Below are 21,237 nucleotides of genomic sequence, written 5' to 3'. Positions count from 1 at the left end.
AGAAACCCATTATTCCTTGCTATTTTTTACTTTTTTTTCTTTTTGTTATTTCTTAAATCTCAAAAAAAATATTCAATTGATTTTAAGTCCTCTATCATAAACATATTAATATCTTACAGTATGATACAGAATGTAGCTAACTATAGCTATGTATGATTCAGAACATTAATCCCTTCACTTTTCAAACAGTGGGAAAATAGGGTTAATATTTTTGTCTTTTCTTTTCTGCATATAGGTGTCCAAGCTTGTTATGTTCCAACAATACAATACGGCCACATAATCTTAAATAATAAAATATGAAATGTCTCTTCTCTGATTTTTCCCCCCTACAGTCTGTCAGCCTTAATAAAATACCCCAAATATCATCAAAATATATAGAATCAACTTGAAAATTTAAAAATAAAGATAAAACAAAAAAAAGGGGGGGGGGGCATTTTGTTTAAGGCCAGTATCACTTAGGATTTCTTGATCTCACACAATACCCGTAATGGAATCGTAAAAATAAAATCAATGTGAATTTATCAGCATTTCAAAATATTAATCTGCCCTATCATCTTAAAACAAATTGATAAAATGGTATCAAACAGTGAGCTTAAATTTAACCTGTTTACTATGAGAATTATATAAACATTCCATGACTCAAATAAGGAAGTATATTTCAGGTCCAGAAATATTAACTTAAAGTGCTAGTTTTTACTATAAAGCATTGGTAGGAAGACATTTCCTAATATATATACTAAGATTGAAGAATTTACAGTCTTAGGATAATGTAATTGCATACCACATGATTTTCTTATTGAAGAGTTGTAAGAGAATAATAATAAAAAGCTAGATAGAGGTGGTAAAAATAAAATGTATATACGAAAATACATATAAGACCACAGGGCCTTATGATACAGAAGACTAAGACAATAAATATATCATCTCTTTATGCATTTTTCAGGAACATAAAAGTCACCTCTGACCTGTATCAGGCGCAGGCTATCAATTTCAGGCTACACTTCTCTACCATACTAGCTCTGTCATCTACACTAAGCCTGGAAATACTTAATAAGATCAAAGCTGTTGCTCCCCCCTCCCCCCCCAATGTAGAACAAAGAGAAATGTTGTAATAGAGTGATCTGTGCTCTCAAAAGAATAAAATCTAAACTCAATTTGAGTTACAGTCTCTCTTCAAGGGTCCCGTATAATTAATTTTACTGAACTCTCTCTCTCTCTCACACACACACCACCACCACCACCACCACCACCACCACCACCACCACCTTCAAACAGACGATTTTACTTAAAATTGAACATAAAAGAAAAATATTTTCACATTTGAAAGACAGTTGCCAAGGAAATATATATACAGATCAAGTAATCTCACTTATATTACCCCATCAAAATCTACCTCTCACATTTTCTAAAACTCTACCTATACCGGCAGTGTGAACACATACTTTTTAATGAGTTTAAGTATGAATAGTTTGGTTTGATTATACTCTATTAAGAAATATTACCCAAAAGTTAACAAAAGTTAACAACCAAATGCTAACAGAGTTCAAAGAGGCCTTACCGAAGCAATCAGAGAATGAAGAAGTGCTTTCATTAATTCTCACATGCCCTGGTTAGAAACATAGAGGGTGGGGCAAAAGTGGGTTTACAGTTGTTGAGTATGTGAAACAGAGTTTATTCTTGCATTATTATTTGTCAATTATTGTATTATTTTCCGCACAAACAACTGTTAAACTACTTTTGCCCCCATCCTGTATGCTACTTTAAAACATTCAAGTGGTAGAAAGGGTAGGGACAAATGTAGCTGGATTTTCATACCTATTTTGGGAAATGTGATTAAATTTCCTCTAAAATTTCACACATTAACATAAAAAATGTCTCTACTCCTAAACAACCCCCCACCCCCCCACCAAAACACTAAAGTTATATAAGTATTTAATAAGACACCTGAGGGAAAACTTTCTTGGGGAATGACTGAGGAGAAAAATACTGAATTCCTGACACAAACCCAAGATTGTTATTCATTAGTATAACATTTTTATAATGTTTAACAATTATCTTACCAAGATAACTCCCTCCTATTGTCTCTTCCAGAGAAGTTCACTCTCTTTTTAGAATATACAAAATCCTTGACTTAAAAATATTTTTGCAGAAACATACTAAACAATTAATACTAAGTAATGAAAGAATAGAAAAGTCTTACTTAGCAACACAGAAAGGTATTATTTTAAAACATCTAACCATGTGCTGTAAATCGACCAGAAATACATTCTTTGGGAAATATATAAATGCATTCTTTGAAAAATAGTGATTTATTTTATGAATCTGCACAGGGTTAAAATTCTAGTTTGATTGGAAACAGATGGTATCCCAGTAAAGTCAGGCTCTGGACCTGAAACTCCAAACAGGAAATACGGCCCTCACTAGCTGACTGCTTCCCTAATCATTCCCAGAGCTTCATACTTGTTATTTTTATGAATATCCAATATGACTTTCATCTTTGCCTTCTATCTAGAAAACATTAAAGAATCTTCTCTGTCTATATATGTGTGTGTACTTTATATATAATTATATGTTTACAACATAGTAAAACATTAAAACAAAAGTACTTTCAAGCTCATTGCTAGTAAAGAAATCAGGCATTACAAATAATTCAAAAATTCAAGTTTATTTTCTATACTATTTAAAAATAAAATCCAACAACTATTGAGTAACTGTCAAAGGCACAACTTTACTGACACTACTTGCAAAAGAAATACACAATCTAAATGTATTGTAGAAAATTATAAAACAAAACCTCACAGATTTTAGTAAAAAGCAGTTAATCTACACTGTTTTCCATTAAACAAGCCAGTCAGAAGCTATATGAACAAAGAAAAAAGACTTACTGTTTTCCCATTGTAGTAATACATCAAAGAATTGCTGCCCATTCCAGGAACAGGATAAGCACAATACATGTTGATTTTGAAAATGTTACTGTTTGCAGCTAATGCACAGAGATTCTCTCCAAGACATACATCCACACAGCTAGAGTTAAGTCTTCAGGACTATGCATCCACACATGGATCTACTCAAAAGGAACTTATGCAAAACAGGACTGAACCAACTCACAGAGCAGAGAGGGAGGGTTTATGCCGTAAGTAACCTCTTTCAATTTCTATTAAGTCCTTGCATTGTGGAGAATAGCGATAAGATAAAGTTTAGGGTATAAAAAAATACATGTCACTTACAAATGCTAAAAAATAAAAAAAGCAAAGTTTCCTAGAAATAAATATCCCAAGGAATTATTAATTTTGCCATATATATGAGATTATCTATTTCAAAGAAAGGCAAACGGAGAGATCTGCTCATCTGTTTTTAGTTTTAATTAAATCAGAGCACTTGTGGCTAGGAAACCTAGCTTGCCACACCTCTAGCAACATTACCATCTGGCATGGTCTAAAGTTGCTTCCAACTTTGATAAACACATGATCAAGCAATCAGAAACTGGAAACACTGAATCATATGTAATAAGAGGGACCTAGGCAGTTAAGCCTTGTACAAAATCACTTCCTGGAGAAAGCGGACCTGTCATGTAAGTACCTCTTAACTAGGTAGAACTAACAATGATTTTTTTAAAAAAACTATAGAAGTATTATTGAAAAAGAAGGGTAAGGAACATATTTCATGGATATGTTCAGTCCAAAAAATAGATTTTCAGTTATAAAGCTCCTTAAATTCCTCATTCATTATACCAATTAAAAGTTTATAATGGGCTGCACTCTTCTAGAACATCTAATATGTATTAAGCAATTCAGTAATAGAAAAAACAAACAAGGTTTTGTATTCCCTTATAAAAAAGTGAAAAGCCAGTGTGTATAAGAGACAGAATGTACATGCTGGCTGATAACCTAAAAAAGGTTTCTTTGAACTCTTTCCTCCTTCTAAGTTAATTATTGTTTATATATTTATATTTATATTTTAATGTTAATGCTTAAATTTCTCAAAAAGAACAAATAATCAGTGTTTGAATCTCATAGATTTCAAAAATTCATTATATTTAGAAGTCAAAAGGTTTTAGACATTGTCTGCAAATCCGTATTTCTCACACACAAACACATTTTGTTATTTAAAAACTGGTGTGGACAATTTTTTAGAATATCAACTTTTCTCTGATATGCTCCTATCAAAGCTTCTTTGTACTATCGCTTCGCTCTGCGCCTTGTAGGTTCTAACAGTACTGTGTTAATCAGAAAAGAGCTCATAGGCTACAAATTGGGGTACATTACTTTTGATATCTTTGATGAAGCAGAACTCCAACTTAGAAATATTTTATAAGGCACCCCCCATTCTTATGAAACATATTGATCAAATTATAGCAATAAAACTAAGTCAGATAATAAGGCCAGCTAACTTCAATGTTTTAAAAGCTGATGGTATTGGAATAACAATAAAACCTCCCCACACTCTCCAGATATAGAAAAGACTAAGCAGCAGCTGCAAAAGAACATCACTGTACAGCAGACTATTAAAATGCCAGTCTGCAGAGTGGTCTGTAACTTCCTCCCTCCTGAGAGACCACAAAGACCCATTTCAATCCTTAGAGAACTGTGTAAAAAGCTCTGATTTACAATTAACAATGCCATGCCTTAAAACCATTCAAGTAAATTTTAGTCTTTCATAGACACAGTTTTTTTCTAACAGAACACCTACTCTTAAAAAAAGAAAAATCAACCATCTAAAATGAAATTTCCTTTTTTCTTAATGATTAATTTAAAAACACACACCTTACTTTTGAATAGAAATTGAAGCAGGATGGGGGAAGGGTAGCCACAAAGCACTGACAATACTTCAACATTTTTTTCCTACAATCATTATTCCAAACTGAGAAAACTTTATATGGGCTAAAAAAAAATCCACCTACAGTCATCAGGCTCATTTCTCTGGGGCTTGCCAGGAAAGAGAGAGTACTATGTTATCTGATAAAACAAAAGCATAATGTAAGTCCAACTACACAATCTTGGCTATTAAAAGCACAACAAAAATTTTAGTACTTTATCATTAGTTCTTTTAGGCAGCTAGCTGATATTCTGAAAGGAATAAACAAATATTCAAGTAAAAAAGAAATTCAGATTAAAGTCAGACAGCATAATCTTTTACTGTTCTAAAGCAGTTTATTAAACAACTAGGTAAGGTTTGCAGTTAAACCTGAAACCTGAATGTGAAATATAATAGTTTCTAAACAGAGTTGAATAATTAAAAGCTTTTGTTTCTACTCTTCATTTCTATTCTCAAAAACAGAGATACAAAATCCATATATGTGTATTTAAGATTCCTCCCCCCAAATACATAGTACATTCACTAGGTATACACAGCTTACTAATTAAGAGTGTGTCTAGAAACAGGGGTGGTGGTGGTAAGGTAGATCTACCTAAATATGACATTAAATTCATTCCTCAAAAATAATCACACAAAAAAAACCAACTAGTAGTAATCTAAATAAAATGTTCCCATATTTTAATTGTACATTATGGTAAGGCCTTTTAAGTTTGTTGCTCCAAAATATCTTTTTGAAATTACCTTACCTAAAAGAAACTAAAATTGGTTGGTGTAGATAGTCATTTCTTTATCACAGTTACGAATTACCTTCTATGATAAAATCGTCTTCTCTTCCTCAAAAATATTTTTTGAAATAATTTAATCTATATAACAGCTGCAGCACATTTTTTTTTCTTATGGAGAATCATATTACAGGGGAAAAAATGTATATAGATGGATCAAGTGCTGCTCTAGTCAATGCAGTTGTTTAATCTTTGCCTTTTTTTTTTTTTTTTAAGGAACATGTCAAGGGTTAATCCTGTGACTTTGTCTGACAAAATGAGTCAGCTGGAGCGAGGGCCACTTTTTAAATCTGATTTCAGACAGATATGCAGTGTGCATAGGAGCTCTGAACTGTCATGCACTTTTTATCCTGAATTGTTTCCATCCACAATTCTAAGTAACCATTTGCATTATTCTAAGATTATGTGATCTGACTCAACAGTCACACCACCTAGTCCAAAATCTAAAAAAATCACCAAGTTTCATAGCCAAATGGGATACTATATACAAGGGCAAAATGATTCATGAAAATGTCAGAGAAACCTGAAAAAAAAAAAATTACTTGGAGCCACACATCTTTTATTAACAAACTGATGATTCCTTGTTTGAGAATTACTGGATTTCACTGATTTTCAAATATGCTTACCCTTTTCAGTGGTTCAGGATGTGATGTTTATTGCCATTCTAACAGCCATCAAGTATAGACGTAAGCTAGCTAATAGAAAGCTATGAAGTGCTTTGCCTAAGCAATTTACTGCTTTACTGAAGATTTAAGAAAAGATGTTTTCAAACGTCTACTGGGTAGGGACTTCCTGGCTACTTGTTTATATTCCAGGTCCCTATGCAAAAATTTTCTTTTTCCTTATTTTTCTGTTGATTGGGACATTGACAGATCTTCCTTGGAGAGCTATGCACTCTTTCTTGGAATTAACCATGCAGTGTTTTAAGCTATTTTATTAGCTCTTCTTTATATGTGATATTTGGATCACTATAAATCTCATACCTGTTTTTGAATTTAAAGCAAGAATGTTTCAAGAGTGACCTAAAATATAAAAAGCTTTCCAAAATAATTTAATTGAATTACAAACCTTGAATGTTACTAATCTTATTGTACATTTTTTAATTTAAATTTTTATTATTGTTGTTTTAAACCCTCACTTGAGGATACGTTTCTATTGATTTTAGAGAGAGAAAGGAAGAGAAAGAGAAACATTGATGTGAGAGAGAAACATTGATTGTTGTCTACCATAGGTGCCCCGACTGGGGATCAAACCACAACCCAGGAATCACATCCACAACCCCCAGGTGTAGGGGACAATGCTCCAATCAACTGAGCCACCCCGCCAGGTCTGAACTCTCTATTTTCCTAAAGTGTGAAATTAAGTAAATAACTAACAAATTATTGGCTGCAAAGGATGTTGGGGATAAAGATAGGTTTAAGAGAATAGTAAGTGAAAGAACCTACAAGTGGGGTGATACAAAGCAAAAGACCTTTCTCAAAGCCTCCTCTTACTTAGCTTGTAAAGAGATGACTTGTGAGTGCATGCTGTCTCCTAAGCGTGCAGTATTTATTTAGTTGGCTAACTAAATCAGACATCAAATTCTAGGTTTTATATCTAAACATTATATTTTCTTTTCACAAAAAAGAAATCTTATCTAATAAAGCAGGAATATGCAAATTGACCATCACACTGTAACAAAATGGCTGCGCCCACAGCAGAGGCAGAGATTCCATAACACAAGATGGCTGCGCCCACAGCAGAGGCGGGGATTCCATAACACAAGATGGCTGCGCCCACAGCAGAGGCGGGGATTCCATAACACAAGATGGCTGCGCCCACAGCAGAGGCTGAGTTCCCATAAGGAGCCTAAACGAGCCATCAGCAGGGACCTGAGGCTGCGTGGCACTGGGCTGGAGCAGGGGACCTGAGGCTGCACCCCCCGCCTGGTGGGGCTTGACAGGGGACCTCAGGCCATGCCCCGCGCCCAGCAGGGCTTGACGGGGGACCTGAGGCCACACCCCCCACCCCAGCACCAGGCCAGAGGACCTGAGGCCACACCCCCTACCATGTGGGGCTTGACGGAGGACCTTAAGGTGTGCCCCCCAGTCCGGCCCAGGCCGGGTGACCTCAGGCCACGCCCCCGCCTGGCGGGGCTTGACGTGGACCTCAAGGTGTGCCCCCTACCCCGGCCAGAGCCGGGAGACGTGAGGCTGTGCCCCCTGCCTGGCAGGGCTTGACGGGGGACCTCAGGCCGCGCCCCCTGGCCTGGGGACCTCAAGGTGCGCCCCCCCACCCAGCAGGGCTTGACGGGGATGGGGCCGGCCAGGTCTGGATCTAGCCCAATGTGGGTGGGGCCGGCCGGGTCTGGGTCTTGCGCGATTTCGAGGCGCACGTGGATGGGCAGGGACTTGACTGGTTCCCGTGGCGCGCCCCAGACTCTCACAGGAGGAAGATTTTCATATACATTTTACTAATTTTCTTTCATCTCTGACACTTGAAAGGGCAAATAGCAATACTAAAATATTTCCTCTAATTAATTCCCTTTTAATGTGCACAAATTTCAAATTTCATGCACCAGGTCACTAGTTAAGAATATAAAATTCTAGTAAAACAATGCATCCCTCTTAAACCAATCCAATAACATTCAATGCATATTATTTAAAAATGCTATTGACCTAAAATTATATAGTGCACCTTTCTAATTCAACAGTATCATTCATCTTGCTGATACCAATCAATCAGTAAAAAGACTTCCAGATATTGTCTTTCCACTGTATGAAAATATTAAAAATAAAAAACCTGATTTTGTGATCTTTATTCAGGTGATATGAAGAAAAATTTGTTCTAATTGTGCCTTATATGTGAGTACCTAAATCTTAGCCAAACCAATAATCAGAGTTATACTGAATGATATTACAGATTGGTCTGAGTATTGATATACAACTTATTTCAATATATTAACACACACATAAACATACACTTCTCAGAGCAGAGTAAAAACATATGCTAAAGTTCACAAATAACATCACCTGTCTCAGACAAAGAACATCAGATTTATTATCTATTTACAAAAATCTCTAGTCTAACTTGAGTTTTAGAAATGATTCATGATTAATAAATTAGAAAATACATACCTGTATAGTCAATGGAAACAATCAGCTAATTAAACTGCATTTATAGGGCAAAAGAATACCTGTTTAACTCCCCTTTTGACAACCATGACTATAATGAGGATGTGTAAAACAACCATATCTCCTGGAGGAGAAAGCAAATAAATCTCTTTCTGAGGTAAATAAATAGTATCCCTCTGACATCAACACTAACAGAACTGACAGGTCATATAAAACTTCTAAAAGGCAATCATTAGACACTCCTTTCAAATAAGAGAACTGTAATTCCTGAAAATATGTAAAACCCAAAGCAAATTGCATGTTTTTTTAAAATCACAAACTGTAACAAAGCACATTTCTTTGAAATATTTAAGGGGGGGGGTCCCCCCTCCCTAATAATTCCTGCATCTCTTGGCTGTCCATTTCTTTTCCCACAGGAATTGCAGTTTGTCGTTTCTCATTTACCACTTGAAATAACATGGTAAAAACACCAGTATGTTGCAACTTGATAATTTCCCTGCAGATGGCTCTATAATCACAGGACTGCCTAACGGTATATGCACAAGTTGAAAAAAAAAAAAAAAAAGAATGAAGAGGACACCCAGGTTTTTAAATTCCTTACTAAGCTAGCACTTCTGAAGAGCTTCCAAGACTGGATAAAGCTTTGCACTACTGACTTATTAGGCAACCTAACAACAACAACAAAAAGTGTAAGCAAACAAATCTATTTAAAAAATTATCCGTACAAGGTAAACAATTTGCTCTTGGGTTGAATTAGCTCTCCCTTAGAAAAGTGCCATCCGTCTTTTTTTTTTCTTTTTCCTTTTCCGACCCCGTGCGATTTTTTTTCATCTGACCTGGAAAGAGCCGGGTCCTTTATGAAAAATGAAATAGTACCAAGATATTCTATTCTATTTTAAAATTATTTTTTAAGAACATCTGCATCTTAGCCTAGAGCCATTTCAAGAATCTGCAAACTGAAGAGCTACATAACATGTTATTTCTGGCCCAAAATCTATTATTTGTTTCAGTAAAAATTCTTGTTAGTGGCAGTAATTTTTTAAATACTTCATACCTTTAATTAAGTAATAAGTCTATCATCTTCCTCATATTTGTAACAATCAAATAACAAAGCACAGTTAATTTTAGCTATATGTATTGGAAGAAATCACATAGATCCTGAATTTATGAAAAGAACTCTCTTTAAGTATGGTGGGTTTTGTTTTTTGTTTTTTAAACATCTTTTTATTGATTTCAGAGAGGAAGAGGGAGGGAGAGAGAGATAGAAACATCAATGATGAGGAGGGAATCATTAATTGGCTACCTCCTGCACGCCCCCTACTGGGGATTGAGCCCGCAACCCAGGCATGTGCCCTTGACCGGAATTGAACCCGGGACCCTTAAGTCTGCAGGCTGACACTCTATCCACTGAGCCAAACCAGCTAGGGGTAAAATATGGTTTCTTACTGTTATTTCTGGTTACCACTCTCAACAAAAGCCAAATAACATTTCATTTTGAAAACACATTGAAGACAGGTATATTAGGCAGGGGGAGATAGGAGATGTCAGTTAAACTTAGAACAAGGCAAAACAAAAATAGTTTGACTAATGTTTGATATGCTGCACCAATGAAGGCAATATACCACTCTAACAATCTGTGTCGTGTACCAGACAGATTGGGAAATAGATGGGAAAATTTGAAAAAGGAATCTGTTAAGCTACTTGTTCTATATCTACATCACGTCTACACACAGTAGGGCAGAAGTATTGTCTTCCTACCACTCATTTGAACTCTGTAATGTGAGAGAGGTTGCTCAGGTTCCAAATGCCGTGATGTCATGATGAGAAAGAGCACTGGACTTGGAGTCAGGAGACATAGGAGGAATCTGGATTTCACCTGCACCTTTTAGGAGGCATGAGAGTTTAGGCTAGGTCTTGAATTTTCCTGAGTCTAAGTTTCCATTTCTGCAAAATATAGGCATTAAAATAAACTAGGCCAAAGATTTCCTAGCCATTTCACCGCCAATAAAACCTTTTATTATCTACTCCACCCCAAAACACTGAATTCCTATTTTGAAAGTTTTTGGTCTTCCAAACTCCTTTTTACTGAGTTATAATGAATATTTTCCCCTTCTTAATAAACCAAAAACAAAGCCATATAACTTCCATTCAGAACTTCTGATTAAAGGAAAATGAAGCATTGCCATGCTAAGTTGAAATAATTCTAATACAAGAAACTTGTTTTAACTAGCATGGGTAATTTTATTTCAATCAATTACACAATTTGATAGGTATTCTGAAATATTTTCTATCTTGTCAGATTACTGTTTTTGAAGACCCAGGCTGTGACTCACTAGCATAGATAATAGCTAGTGTCCACAGCAACCTTAAACTATCTATATACACTGAGTGGCCAAATATTTATGATCTCTGAATGCATAATAATCTGGCCACTCAGAGTGTGTGTGTGTGTGTGTGTGTGTGTGTGTGTGTGTGTGTGTATTAGAGGCCCGGTGCATGAATTCGTGCATGGGTGGGGTCTGGTCAGCCTGGCCAGGGGGAGGGGACATGGGAGGTTGGCCGGCCTGCCTGCTTGTTGAACTCCTTGTCGATTTGCATATTAGCCTTTTATTATATAGGATATACAGTGAGTGGCCAGATTATTATGCGTTCAGAGATATAATAATCTGGCCACTCAGTGTATATAAAAGGCTAATATGCAAAGTGTCCCCTCAGGGAGTTCTATCGAGAGACTAGGAGTTTGATCGCTCGCTATGACGTGCGCTGATCACCAGCGGGTGATGCGGAACATGGCAGGCGACCAGCGGTGGTGGGGGGGCACTAAAGGAGCAAGGGAAGGAGGAGGTGGGGAGGCAGGGAGGCAGGGGAACCACACGGTGGTGGCACATGGGTGGCAAGTGAAGGAGGAGGTGGGGAAGCGGGAAACCTGATCGGCCCTGATTGCCGGCCAGGCATAGGGACCCTACCTGTGCATGAATTTCATGCAATGGGCCTCTAGTCTCTATATATAAAAGGCTAATATGCAAAGTGTCCCCGTGGGAGTTCGACCTGGAGTTCGATCACTAGCTATGACGTGCACTGACCACCAGGGGGCGGTGTGGAATGAAGGAAGGACCTGGCCAGCAGCCGGAAGGCCCTGAATGGCCCTGATCACTGACCAGGCCTAGGGACCCTACCTGTGCACAAATTTCATACACCAGGCCTCTAGTATTTTTATAATCATCTCTGCAAGTGGCATAATTAAAAAACTAAAGCCTCACATGATAGGCTGATACAAAAGAGAATCCAAAAACATAATTATAACTTCTCAGTTTTAAGCTAAAAATCCAAATGCCTTATATTCTAATAACATTTATACTAGCAAATGAAGTATTTTCACAAGGGATTAGTAATATACTTCGATTACCTAGTAATAGTTTCGTTTAAAACTAAAATCTTTTTAAAAAGTTTTCTAGAGTCTAGAACAAAATAGTGAGAAAAAAGAGGAAAAGGTTGCTATCTTACAATAGGTAAGTAACAACTCTTATTGAACTTTGCTCTTGTTCAATTCATTTGACAACTTTTTTTTTTAATTTCTTTATTGATTAAGGTGTCACATATTTGTCCTCATTCCCCCATTCCCATCCCACACCCCTCCCCATGGATGCCCCCACCCTCCTGTTGTCCCCAACCATTGGTTAGGCTTGTATGTATGCACACAAGTCCTTTGGTTGATCTCTCCCCCCTCCCCCCACCCTCCCTCCGAGGCCCGACAGTCCGATCAATGCCTCCTTGTTTCTGGGTCTGTTCTTGTTCATCAGTCTATGTTGTTCATCATTTCCCCTAGATGAGTGAGATCACGTGTTACTAGAAATATACTTATAAGAACCGAATGTGAGACGAGCAATAATAGTTATGCTGACAGGCAAATGAATCAGTCTGTAGTGAGTTTCCTTCTGGACCAACAGTTCTTTTGAGACCCAATTTCAATGTCCACCAGTTCCTTATGTGTACATGTCGGCACTGACTTTTCAGTTCTGGATGGTGGACAAATGGTGTTAATGCAGGTCCGACTCCCTCTGGTTTGGTCTCGCCCCGATCCAGGGGTGCGGCCTCACCCGGACCCGGGACTCAGCCTCACCCTGACCCGGGTCCCAGCCTCGCCCGGACCCAGGGGAGCGCGGCCTCACCCGGACCCGGGACCCAGCGGGGCTTCGTCTTCTTGATCCCAATTCCTGACAGTCAATTCCCTCTCAGCAATTCCTTCGGCCATTTTCTCAAAGCTCTGGGGCGGCTGCCGCGGAACTCGCCGGGCAGCGGGCTCGGCGAAGCTCCGGTGCGCCCAGTGCGCGGCAGCGGGCTGGTCCGAGGTCACTGCGGCGGCACTCGGGTCTGCAGCGGCGACCAGTCGCCGGGCGAGCGCACCTGGATCCGGGACCCAGCGGGGCCTCGTCTTCCTGATCCCAACTCCCATCGGTCAATTCCTTCTCAGCAATTCCTCTGGCCATTTTCTCAAAGTTCCGGGGCGGCTGCCGCGGAACTCGCTGGGCGGTGGGCTCGGCGAGGCTCCGGTGCGCCCGGTGCGCGGCGGCGGGCTGGTCCGAGGTCGCTGCGACAGCGCTCGGGTCTGCAGTGGCGGCCGGTCGCCGGGCATGTACACCTGGCCGCTTCCGGGGTGCAGAGATTCTCGAATGACTCGGAGGTCAGCAAGCGCGGAGTCTCCCACCCCATGTCCCCCAGGGGCTCGTCTGTCCGTGCTTGGCAGCGAGCGGAGCCGTCCCCTCAGCCGGAGACCGCTGGGGGAACCGCGCCGAGCACGTTCCAGGCCGCCATTGTGTCACCAGAGCCGTAGTTCTTAAAGTGTGATCTTTGGCTCACCGGCATCAGCATCATCCCGCGTCCCCCTGTCTTTTATTCTAGTTGTAGAGCATCCGCTCAGCCAGCCCTCCGGTGGTTCTGGATGGTGTCTGCTCTGTTTTCCAGTTGTAGTTTCAAAATTGTTGTGGTAGACAACAATCAGGCGTCTGCCCTATGCTGCCATCTTGGTCCTCCAGAAGATTCTTAAGTAACCTTATAAATGTGGTTCTGAACACTGTGTCGTTCATTAGTTTACTTTCCTCCATCTCTTCTATTCGTGACCTGCTTCGGTGTCTCCACATTTTGGCTGCCTCCCTATGTTGATGGAGTGGCTTTGTGTGGTCAGTGACCTATAAGGGCCGGTAGCTCAGTTTCCCCAATCTCCCTAGGTGGTCGCTCTTGGTACCCCCCTTTGTGGGCTGAGTGCAAAGTCTTGGTGTTGTTAAGCCTTGATTGCTGTTGGTACACTGGGAGGATTTGACCTCCAGTCCAATTGGCTGTGAGGATCAGCTGTGTCTACACTGGGAGACAGCCTTATTCAACTAGACTTGCAAAATTGTAAAAGCCTCTGTGCTCAGCTTGGATGGGGCGGAGTTTCAGGGTGGAGCCTACAGCCTTGGCTTCCCGTTAGCCCCGCCCTATGAGGTTCCTGGGTCTCAGTGTCCCTCAGTGTTCCTCTGTACTCCCTGCAAACACCCCTGAGAGAAAGGCGCCCTGGAGTTTCACGCGCTGCCAAACAGTCTAGTCTCTCCCCCAATGAATCTGGATTCCCAGATTCTCGCCCAGAACTGGGTTTCAGTGTAGTCGGAACTGGGGCTCAGCGCAGTCTGGAGCTTTTGTCTCCTTCCCACTAGGGCAATTCAGCGGCACAGTCAACAGACCATCCTCTGCGCGCATTCCCGTGCGCGCCTCTGGAGCTCTGCCTTTCGCCGCTCCTCTGCGTTTCCGCCTTACAGCCCAGATTCCCCCAGTATGAGCCTGGGTCCCCAGGGTCCCGCCCGGAACTGGGGTTCAGTGCAGTCGGAACTGGGGTTCAGCGCAGTCCACAGCTTTTGTCTCCTTCCCGCTAGGGTAATTCAGCGGCACAGGCAACAGACCATCCTCTGCGCGCATTCCCGTGCGTGCCTCTGGAGCTCTGCCTTTCGCCGCTCCTCTGCGTTTCCGCCTTACAGCCCAGATTACCCCAGTATGAGCTGGCTTCCCAGGGTCTCGCCCGGAACTGGGGTTCAGTGCAGTCGGAGCTGGGGTTCAGTGCAATCTGGAGCTTTTATCTCCTTCCCGCTAGAGAACGCCGGCCAGGCATTCAGCCACCCTGTCCTCTCCGGCTCCGTCCTCCCCGCACACGCGCGCGCCCGTGTCTCCGCCTGTGTCTCCATACCTCAGGCTTTTACGGCTTCTCTGATTTTCCTTGTGGTTTTCTCTTTCCTTCTAGTTGTGGGCGTTTCAGTCAGCCAGCTTTCCTGTGGTTCTGGATGATGTCCGTTTTGTCTTTTAGTTCTATTTTTGAAATTGTTGTGCCAGGCTGCAGGTTAGGTGTTTAACCTATGCCACCATCTTGGTTTCTCTCCTCATTTGACAACTTTTGTTTCTCACTAATGTGCAATTTGATCTACAAGTCAAATATATTATGTTTAACATAGCATCATATGGAAAATAAAGTATTTTTGGCGATGTCCTTCAAATGAACATGTAAGCCTCTACAGAGATGCCTGTGTTATACTTTTAGCAAGGAATGAAGAGTTAAGGAGGCAAGAGGGAGCCCATCTTAATTAAGTAGGCTGTGGCTCCTCACTGTACAGAAGTTGGGCCTGTGATGTGTTTCTTTGTGCCTTCAGGCTGGATAATTTAGTAGATCAGTAAAAGAGATTGTTAAGCAGACTATAAACAAAGGTGGCTGTAATGAATATGTAGGTTGGAAAGTTTACAGGGTACAATAGGTGTGGGATCTTGAGGACACCTGTTGCCCCGACACTGGTTATTTCAGACTTAAATGATGGATGCATAAAAAAAGGTTCAAACTGTGCTAATATTGTTGAAACTGGAATAAAGATTATGTAATTGTAAGAACACAACTATCAAATGATAAAAATTTACATGGAAAATCAAATGCAGGTTTTGCTGGTTCTAATATATCTAACCGAGGGTAAGACTATACTGTGTAAATGGGAAGAATTTCAGTAATCTTAGCCACTGAAAAGACTTTCACTTTCATGATGAGAAAACTGGAGCTTTTCCCCTGCCCTAATACGCTTTTATAAAGTTTAAGCATGCTAAAGGTTTTATAATATAGAATCTATATTAGTTCTATAGAATCTATATTGGTATAGATATATTGGGTTATGTACTAACATAATTGCAGATACAGTAAAACCTTGATATAATGGACTAATTCAGGCGAGGGGGTGTCTGTTACAAAGTACAGAGTTTCTGAATGCATAAGTTAAAAAGTTGACAAATTAGTTTACTTATTTTTCCTTATGTAGACACATTTGTGTAATTAAAATTAAGCAAGAAAAGTTTAATTTCACAGAAAAGTTTTCTATATGCACTACTGTAATTTTAAGTTTATAATGAGTAGGTCTAGTAAATGCGGCATTCATGGGTCATCTTGAGTAATCAAATGCACTTGGCTGGGCGTGGCTTACTGCATGTAAGAACATGGTAACATCAGCCAGCATGCCTTAAAACTACTGAAGAAAGTCACACCATGAGACAACAGAACCAATTACTGAGCACCATGTGGTATGATCATGTGCTAATCGTTTGCCCAATATTAAGAGTGGTGATTCTTGATTTAAATACATAGACTATAGTTGTAGATAAGCAGAATTTATTTATGTTGGCAAAAATACTACAGTGCTTTTTTCCCCCAACATATAGCCTCTTGAATAACATTTATTAAAAATAACAGTGAGATAATAATAACAACAACAACAAAAAAACCCTGTTAGTTTAATTATAAGCAAATCTTGGATATAAGCATTTTTAAAATGAACAGGGCGTTAATTTTCACATATGACATACAGACGGGAAATGTCCGTTACATCCAAAGTCCATTTAATGGAGGTCCGTAAAATCAAGGGTTTACTATAATAAAAGATGAAAACTTTGAATGGTCAACACTTTAAAATGAGTTTAAAATCTATTCAGTAACTCCTTGGTCAGTGTGGCTCAGTAGTCATCCCATGCACCAGGACATTGCAGGTTTGATTCCTGGTCAAGGGCACATGCCCAGGCACATGGCATGCAGGAGGTAGCCAATCAATTATGTTTGAGAGAACATCGACGTTTCTCTCTCTCCTTTCCTCTTTCTCTAAAAATCAACATACTATTCTTTTAAAAAAATCTATTCAGTGAATATAAATATAGGAGAGATATTAGAAATTATCAGGAGACTATTCATGTTTTTAAAACACTTAAAAGGCCAACTACATGAATTTATCTATATATTATACTAGGGGCCCGATGCATGAATTCATGCACCAGTGGGGTCCACTGGTCTGGCCTGTGGGATTGGGCCAAAACTGGCTCTCCAACATCCCCAAAGGGGTCCTGGATTGCGAGGAGGTGCAGGCCAGGCCGAGGGACCCCAATGGTGCACGACTGGGGCCAGGGAGGGACTGCGGGAGGGCTCCATGGTGTGTCCAGCCTGTCTTGCTCAGTCCCAATTGGCCGGACCCCAGCAGCAAGCTAACCTACCAGTCGGAGCGTCTGCCCCCTGGTGGTCAGTGTACGTCATAGCAAGTGGTTGAGTGGCCTTAGCGTATCATTAGCATATTACACTTTGATTGGCTGAACAAACGACTGGACACTTAGCATATTAGGCTTTTATTATATAGGATACTAGTGACCCGGTGCATGAAATTCATGCACATTAAAAGGGAATTAATCAGAGGAAATATTTTAGTATTGCTATTTGCCCTTTCTCTATAATAGAAGTGTCAGAGATAAAAAAAAAAATTAGTAAAATGTATATGAAAATCTTCCTTCTGTCGGAGTCTGGGGCATGCCACAGGAACCAGAGTCAAGTCCCTGCCCACCCACGTGTGCCTCAAAATCACGCAAGACCCAGACCTAGCCGGCCCCACTCCCATTGGGCTAGATCCAGACCCGGCCAGCCCCACCCCCGTCAAGCCCCGCTGGGTGTGGGGGGCGGCCTGAGGTCCCCTGGCCCAGTGCCGGGGTGGGAAGCATGGCCTGAGGTCCCCTGTCAAGCTCCGCCCAGTGAGGGCGTGGCCTAAGGTCCCCCAACCTGGCGCCAGGGCAGGGGGCGCAGCCTGAGGTCCCTCATCAAGCCCTGCCGGGCAGGGGGCATGGCCTGAGGACCCCAATCAAGCTCCTCTGGGAGGGGGGCATGGCCTGAGGTCCCCAATCAAGCTCCTCCAGGAGGGGGGCGTGGCCTCAGGTCCCCTGACCCAGTGCCGGGGCAGGGGATGTGGCCTGAGGTCCCCTGTCAAGCCCTGCCAGGCTGGGGGCTCAGGCTCAGGCCCCTTGCCCCAACCCAGCGCCACGCGGCCTCAGGTCCCTGCTGATTGCTGCTTAAGGCTCGTTACAGGAACTCGGCCTCTGCTATGGGTACAGCCATCTTGTGTTATGGAAACCCCGCCTCTGCCATCTTTGTGATGGTGTGACGGTCAACTTGCATATTCCATCTTTATTAGATAGGACTAGAGGCCCAGTGCACGAATTCATGCATGGGTGGGGTCCCTCGGCCTGGCTGGTGATCGGGGCCGATCAGGCTGGGACTGTGAGAGGTTGGCCAGAGGTGGGGGGTGGAATGAGCGGGGCCAATTGGGGCTGGCTGGCCGGGGGGAGGGACCGCGGGAAGTTGGCTGGTCATGCGAGATTGGTTGTGGGAGCACACTGACCACCGGGGGCAGCTCCTGCATTGAGCATCTGCCTCCTGGTGGTCAGTGTGTGTCATAGCTACCAGCTGGTCACCCGGTCGCTTAGGCTTTTATATATATACTAGAGGCCCAGTGCATGATTAAATCATGTACGTGTAGGGTCCCCTAGGCCTAACCTGCCATCCAGGCCATATCCACTGCCCCTCAAAGCCTGCTCCCCGCTTTTGATGGCAGGGGGTCCGCTGGTGCTGGAGCGGACACACAGCTCCCCGCTTTCAATCGCGGGGGAGCTGGCTGTCTGTCCGCTGGTGCACCAGGCCTTTCAAAAGCCTCCAGCGCAGCCATGGCACAGACGCTGAGCTCGCGCCGCCACTGCCAGCGTGAGCTCAGCATCCCGCCGGCCCAATCAGCCACCCCGGCCATCCCGAGTCCCGCCCCCTGCGCCTGCCGCTGGCCCAATCGTGGGCGTAGTGGAGTGATGGCAATTTACATATTACCCTTTTATTATGTAGGACTAGAGGCCCGGTGTACAAAATACGTGCACCGGGGGGTGTGTGTCCCTCAGCCCAGCCTGCATTCTCACCAATCTGATACCCCTCAGGGGATGTCCGACTGCTGGTTTAGGTCCGATCAGGCAGCCAGGCAGGCGAGTGGTTAGGAGCCAGCAGTCCCGGCAGTCGGACATCCCTCTCAAAATCCGGGACTGCTGGCTCCTAACCACTCGCCTGCTTGGCTGCCTGATTGCCCCTAACCACTCTGCCTGCCAGCCTGATAGCCCGCTAACTGCTCCCCTGCCGGCCTGATTGACACCTAACTGCTCCCTTGCAGGCCTGATCACCCCCAACTGCCCTCCCCTGCATGCCCGGTCGCCCCCAACTGCCCTCCCCTGCAGGCCTGGTCCCCCCAACTGCCCTCCCTGCCGGCCATCTTGTGACGATGTGGGGACGGCCATCTTGTGACACGAGGGCATGAGGGTCAATTTGCATATTGCCTCTTTATTACATAAGATAGATTACACTCCTCTAAATTAGATATCATACAAGTAAAACAAATGACTTTTCAAAGTAAAATCAAACAAAGAGAGTATCAGTGATGCCAAATTTTATGTCAGCACATTACTCAGGATGTAAATGCCTTCCCTAACTTTGAATGAAATCCGGAGCCCCAAAGAACCCCAGTAATAAAATTTAAATTTTCATAATTTATTCCTTCTTTCCTTATACTTGAAAAAATAACCCTAAATTTCATTTGGGGAAAAAAACAAAACAAAAACTTCACATTTCTATTGATGTTGAAAACCCTGAGGATGGGCTTAAACTCTAAAAAGCATTTACAGAATTCAACCACATACACTTTAAAAACCATACAAGTTACACACACGCATATGTGTACACACACACACACACACACACACGTGGGATATTTGGTTTGTGAAGTCTCAACAAGTTGAAAAACTAGCAGCTGAAGAGTTCAATAAACCTTAAAAGCCAACTCTGAAATTCAGCCATGTTCTTTCTTCTTTAAAAAGAGGTCAGAAAATAACAATTATCACTCTACAACCACTTCACATCAGTACAAACAACTGGATACATAGGACTCACTGGTCACTTTTCCTTCTGCTTTTTTACTTGAATTAGATCAAAGACATCACTGGCTTGTCACAAAAATGAACATCTTATAACTATGAATTAAAAGCTTATTATCTGCAATGATACAATTCTGGCACTGTTCTGAACAGTAGTTACTGTCAGCATAAACAGTGGCTATTTCTTCTTACTTATGTATGAAGAAAATCTTTCACTCACTGACCAAATTGAATATAAAGTTGGAATGAATTTTAGAACCATTCCCTTTATACACTAAAAATTTTCTGCTAGTCTGACCTATAAGGTCAGAGAAAGAATTGACCACTTTGGAAATTTTATATCATGGTAGTCTTCAAATAGAGACAGCTTATCTAACAGCCAGAAATAAGAAACTCTAAAGTACCTACAGTTGTTGTGTATCCTCTATGTTTGTCTGCCATTGGAGCTAAGCAAAAACCTATTCCAACTTATGTTCAAGAACTAAAGGGTTCATTCATGAAGTTCTGCTGAAGCTGGAACTGAGAGTAAATACTGTTTATTGTGCAATCACTAAAATTATTCTTATTATTATTATTAAAGGCCTAATAACACACTTACTAATCTTAAAGGCCTAGTGACACACTGTAACCTTAACTTCCTAGTGACTTCCATAGGTGATATCCTTTGAGAATACTCTATTTGATGCTCAACTTGCTGTTTTCATGGATAAAGTGGAAGTAACAGTTTTCTATAGTTCTAACTCTTGACCTTTTCCTTACTGATTCAGATAGCCAGTACTCTTTAAAAAATTTTTTATTGCATTTATTGGGGTGACATCCTATATAATAAAAGGCTAATATGCAAATCGACTGAATGGCAGAACGGCCGGTTGCTATGACATGTGCTGACCACCAGGGGGCAGATGTTCAACATGGGAGCTGCCCCCTGGTGCTTAGTGCGCTCCCCCTGCTCAACCAGAAGCTGGGCTCACGGCTGGCGAGCGCAGTGGTGGTGGTGGGAGCCTCTCCTGCCTCCACTGCAGGCTAGTGGTAAGGAGCGAGGGGTCCCAGAATGTGAGGGCCCCACACTGCAAGAGGGATGTCTGATTTTTCCCCCCATTTTAGAGAGAGAGAGCAGGCTTTTCCCATTTGGGGACCACTCCCCAGGGGAGTTTGTATATGCTTCCAATAAACTTCCACATTTTTATTTAAAATCTTTTATTCCGCAAATTTATTCTTCAAACTTTGTGGCTAAAGAACCCACAAGGGGTGTCTGTGCC

The 21,237-nt window shown here is 41.7% G+C and overlaps 1 protein-coding gene across 12 annotated transcripts in view; it reads right to left on the bottom strand.

Annotated features, from left to right (window-relative positions):
• The window catches only part of TCF12 (transcription factor 12), a 374,687-nt gene that overhangs the window by 60,440 nt on the left and 293,010 nt on the right, over positions 1–21,237 (bottom strand). The window contains exon 1 of one of the 12 annotated variants that reach the window (XM_079767774.1): positions 2,886–3,990. The exons of 10 other annotated variants lie outside the window; for them this stretch is intronic. In XM_079767774.1, coding sequence (XP_079623900.1) covers positions 2,886–2,954 — 69 coding nt within the window. In that variant the 5' untranslated portion in view covers positions 2,955–3,990. Of the gene's footprint in view, positions 1–2,885; positions 3,991–21,237 lie in introns of those variants that run through there. One more of the 12 variants, XM_079767775.1, reaches the window with a different exon arrangement.

The sequence above is a fragment of the Cnephaeus nilssonii genome (genome assembly GCF_951640355.1).
Source record: "Cnephaeus nilssonii genome assembly, chromosome: 4".
Classification (NCBI taxonomy): Eukaryota; Metazoa; Chordata; class Mammalia; order Chiroptera; family Vespertilionidae; genus Cnephaeus; species Cnephaeus nilssonii.
Note: the sequence above shows the minus strand (reverse complement) of the source record. Positions and strands in the feature narration are given on the sequence as shown.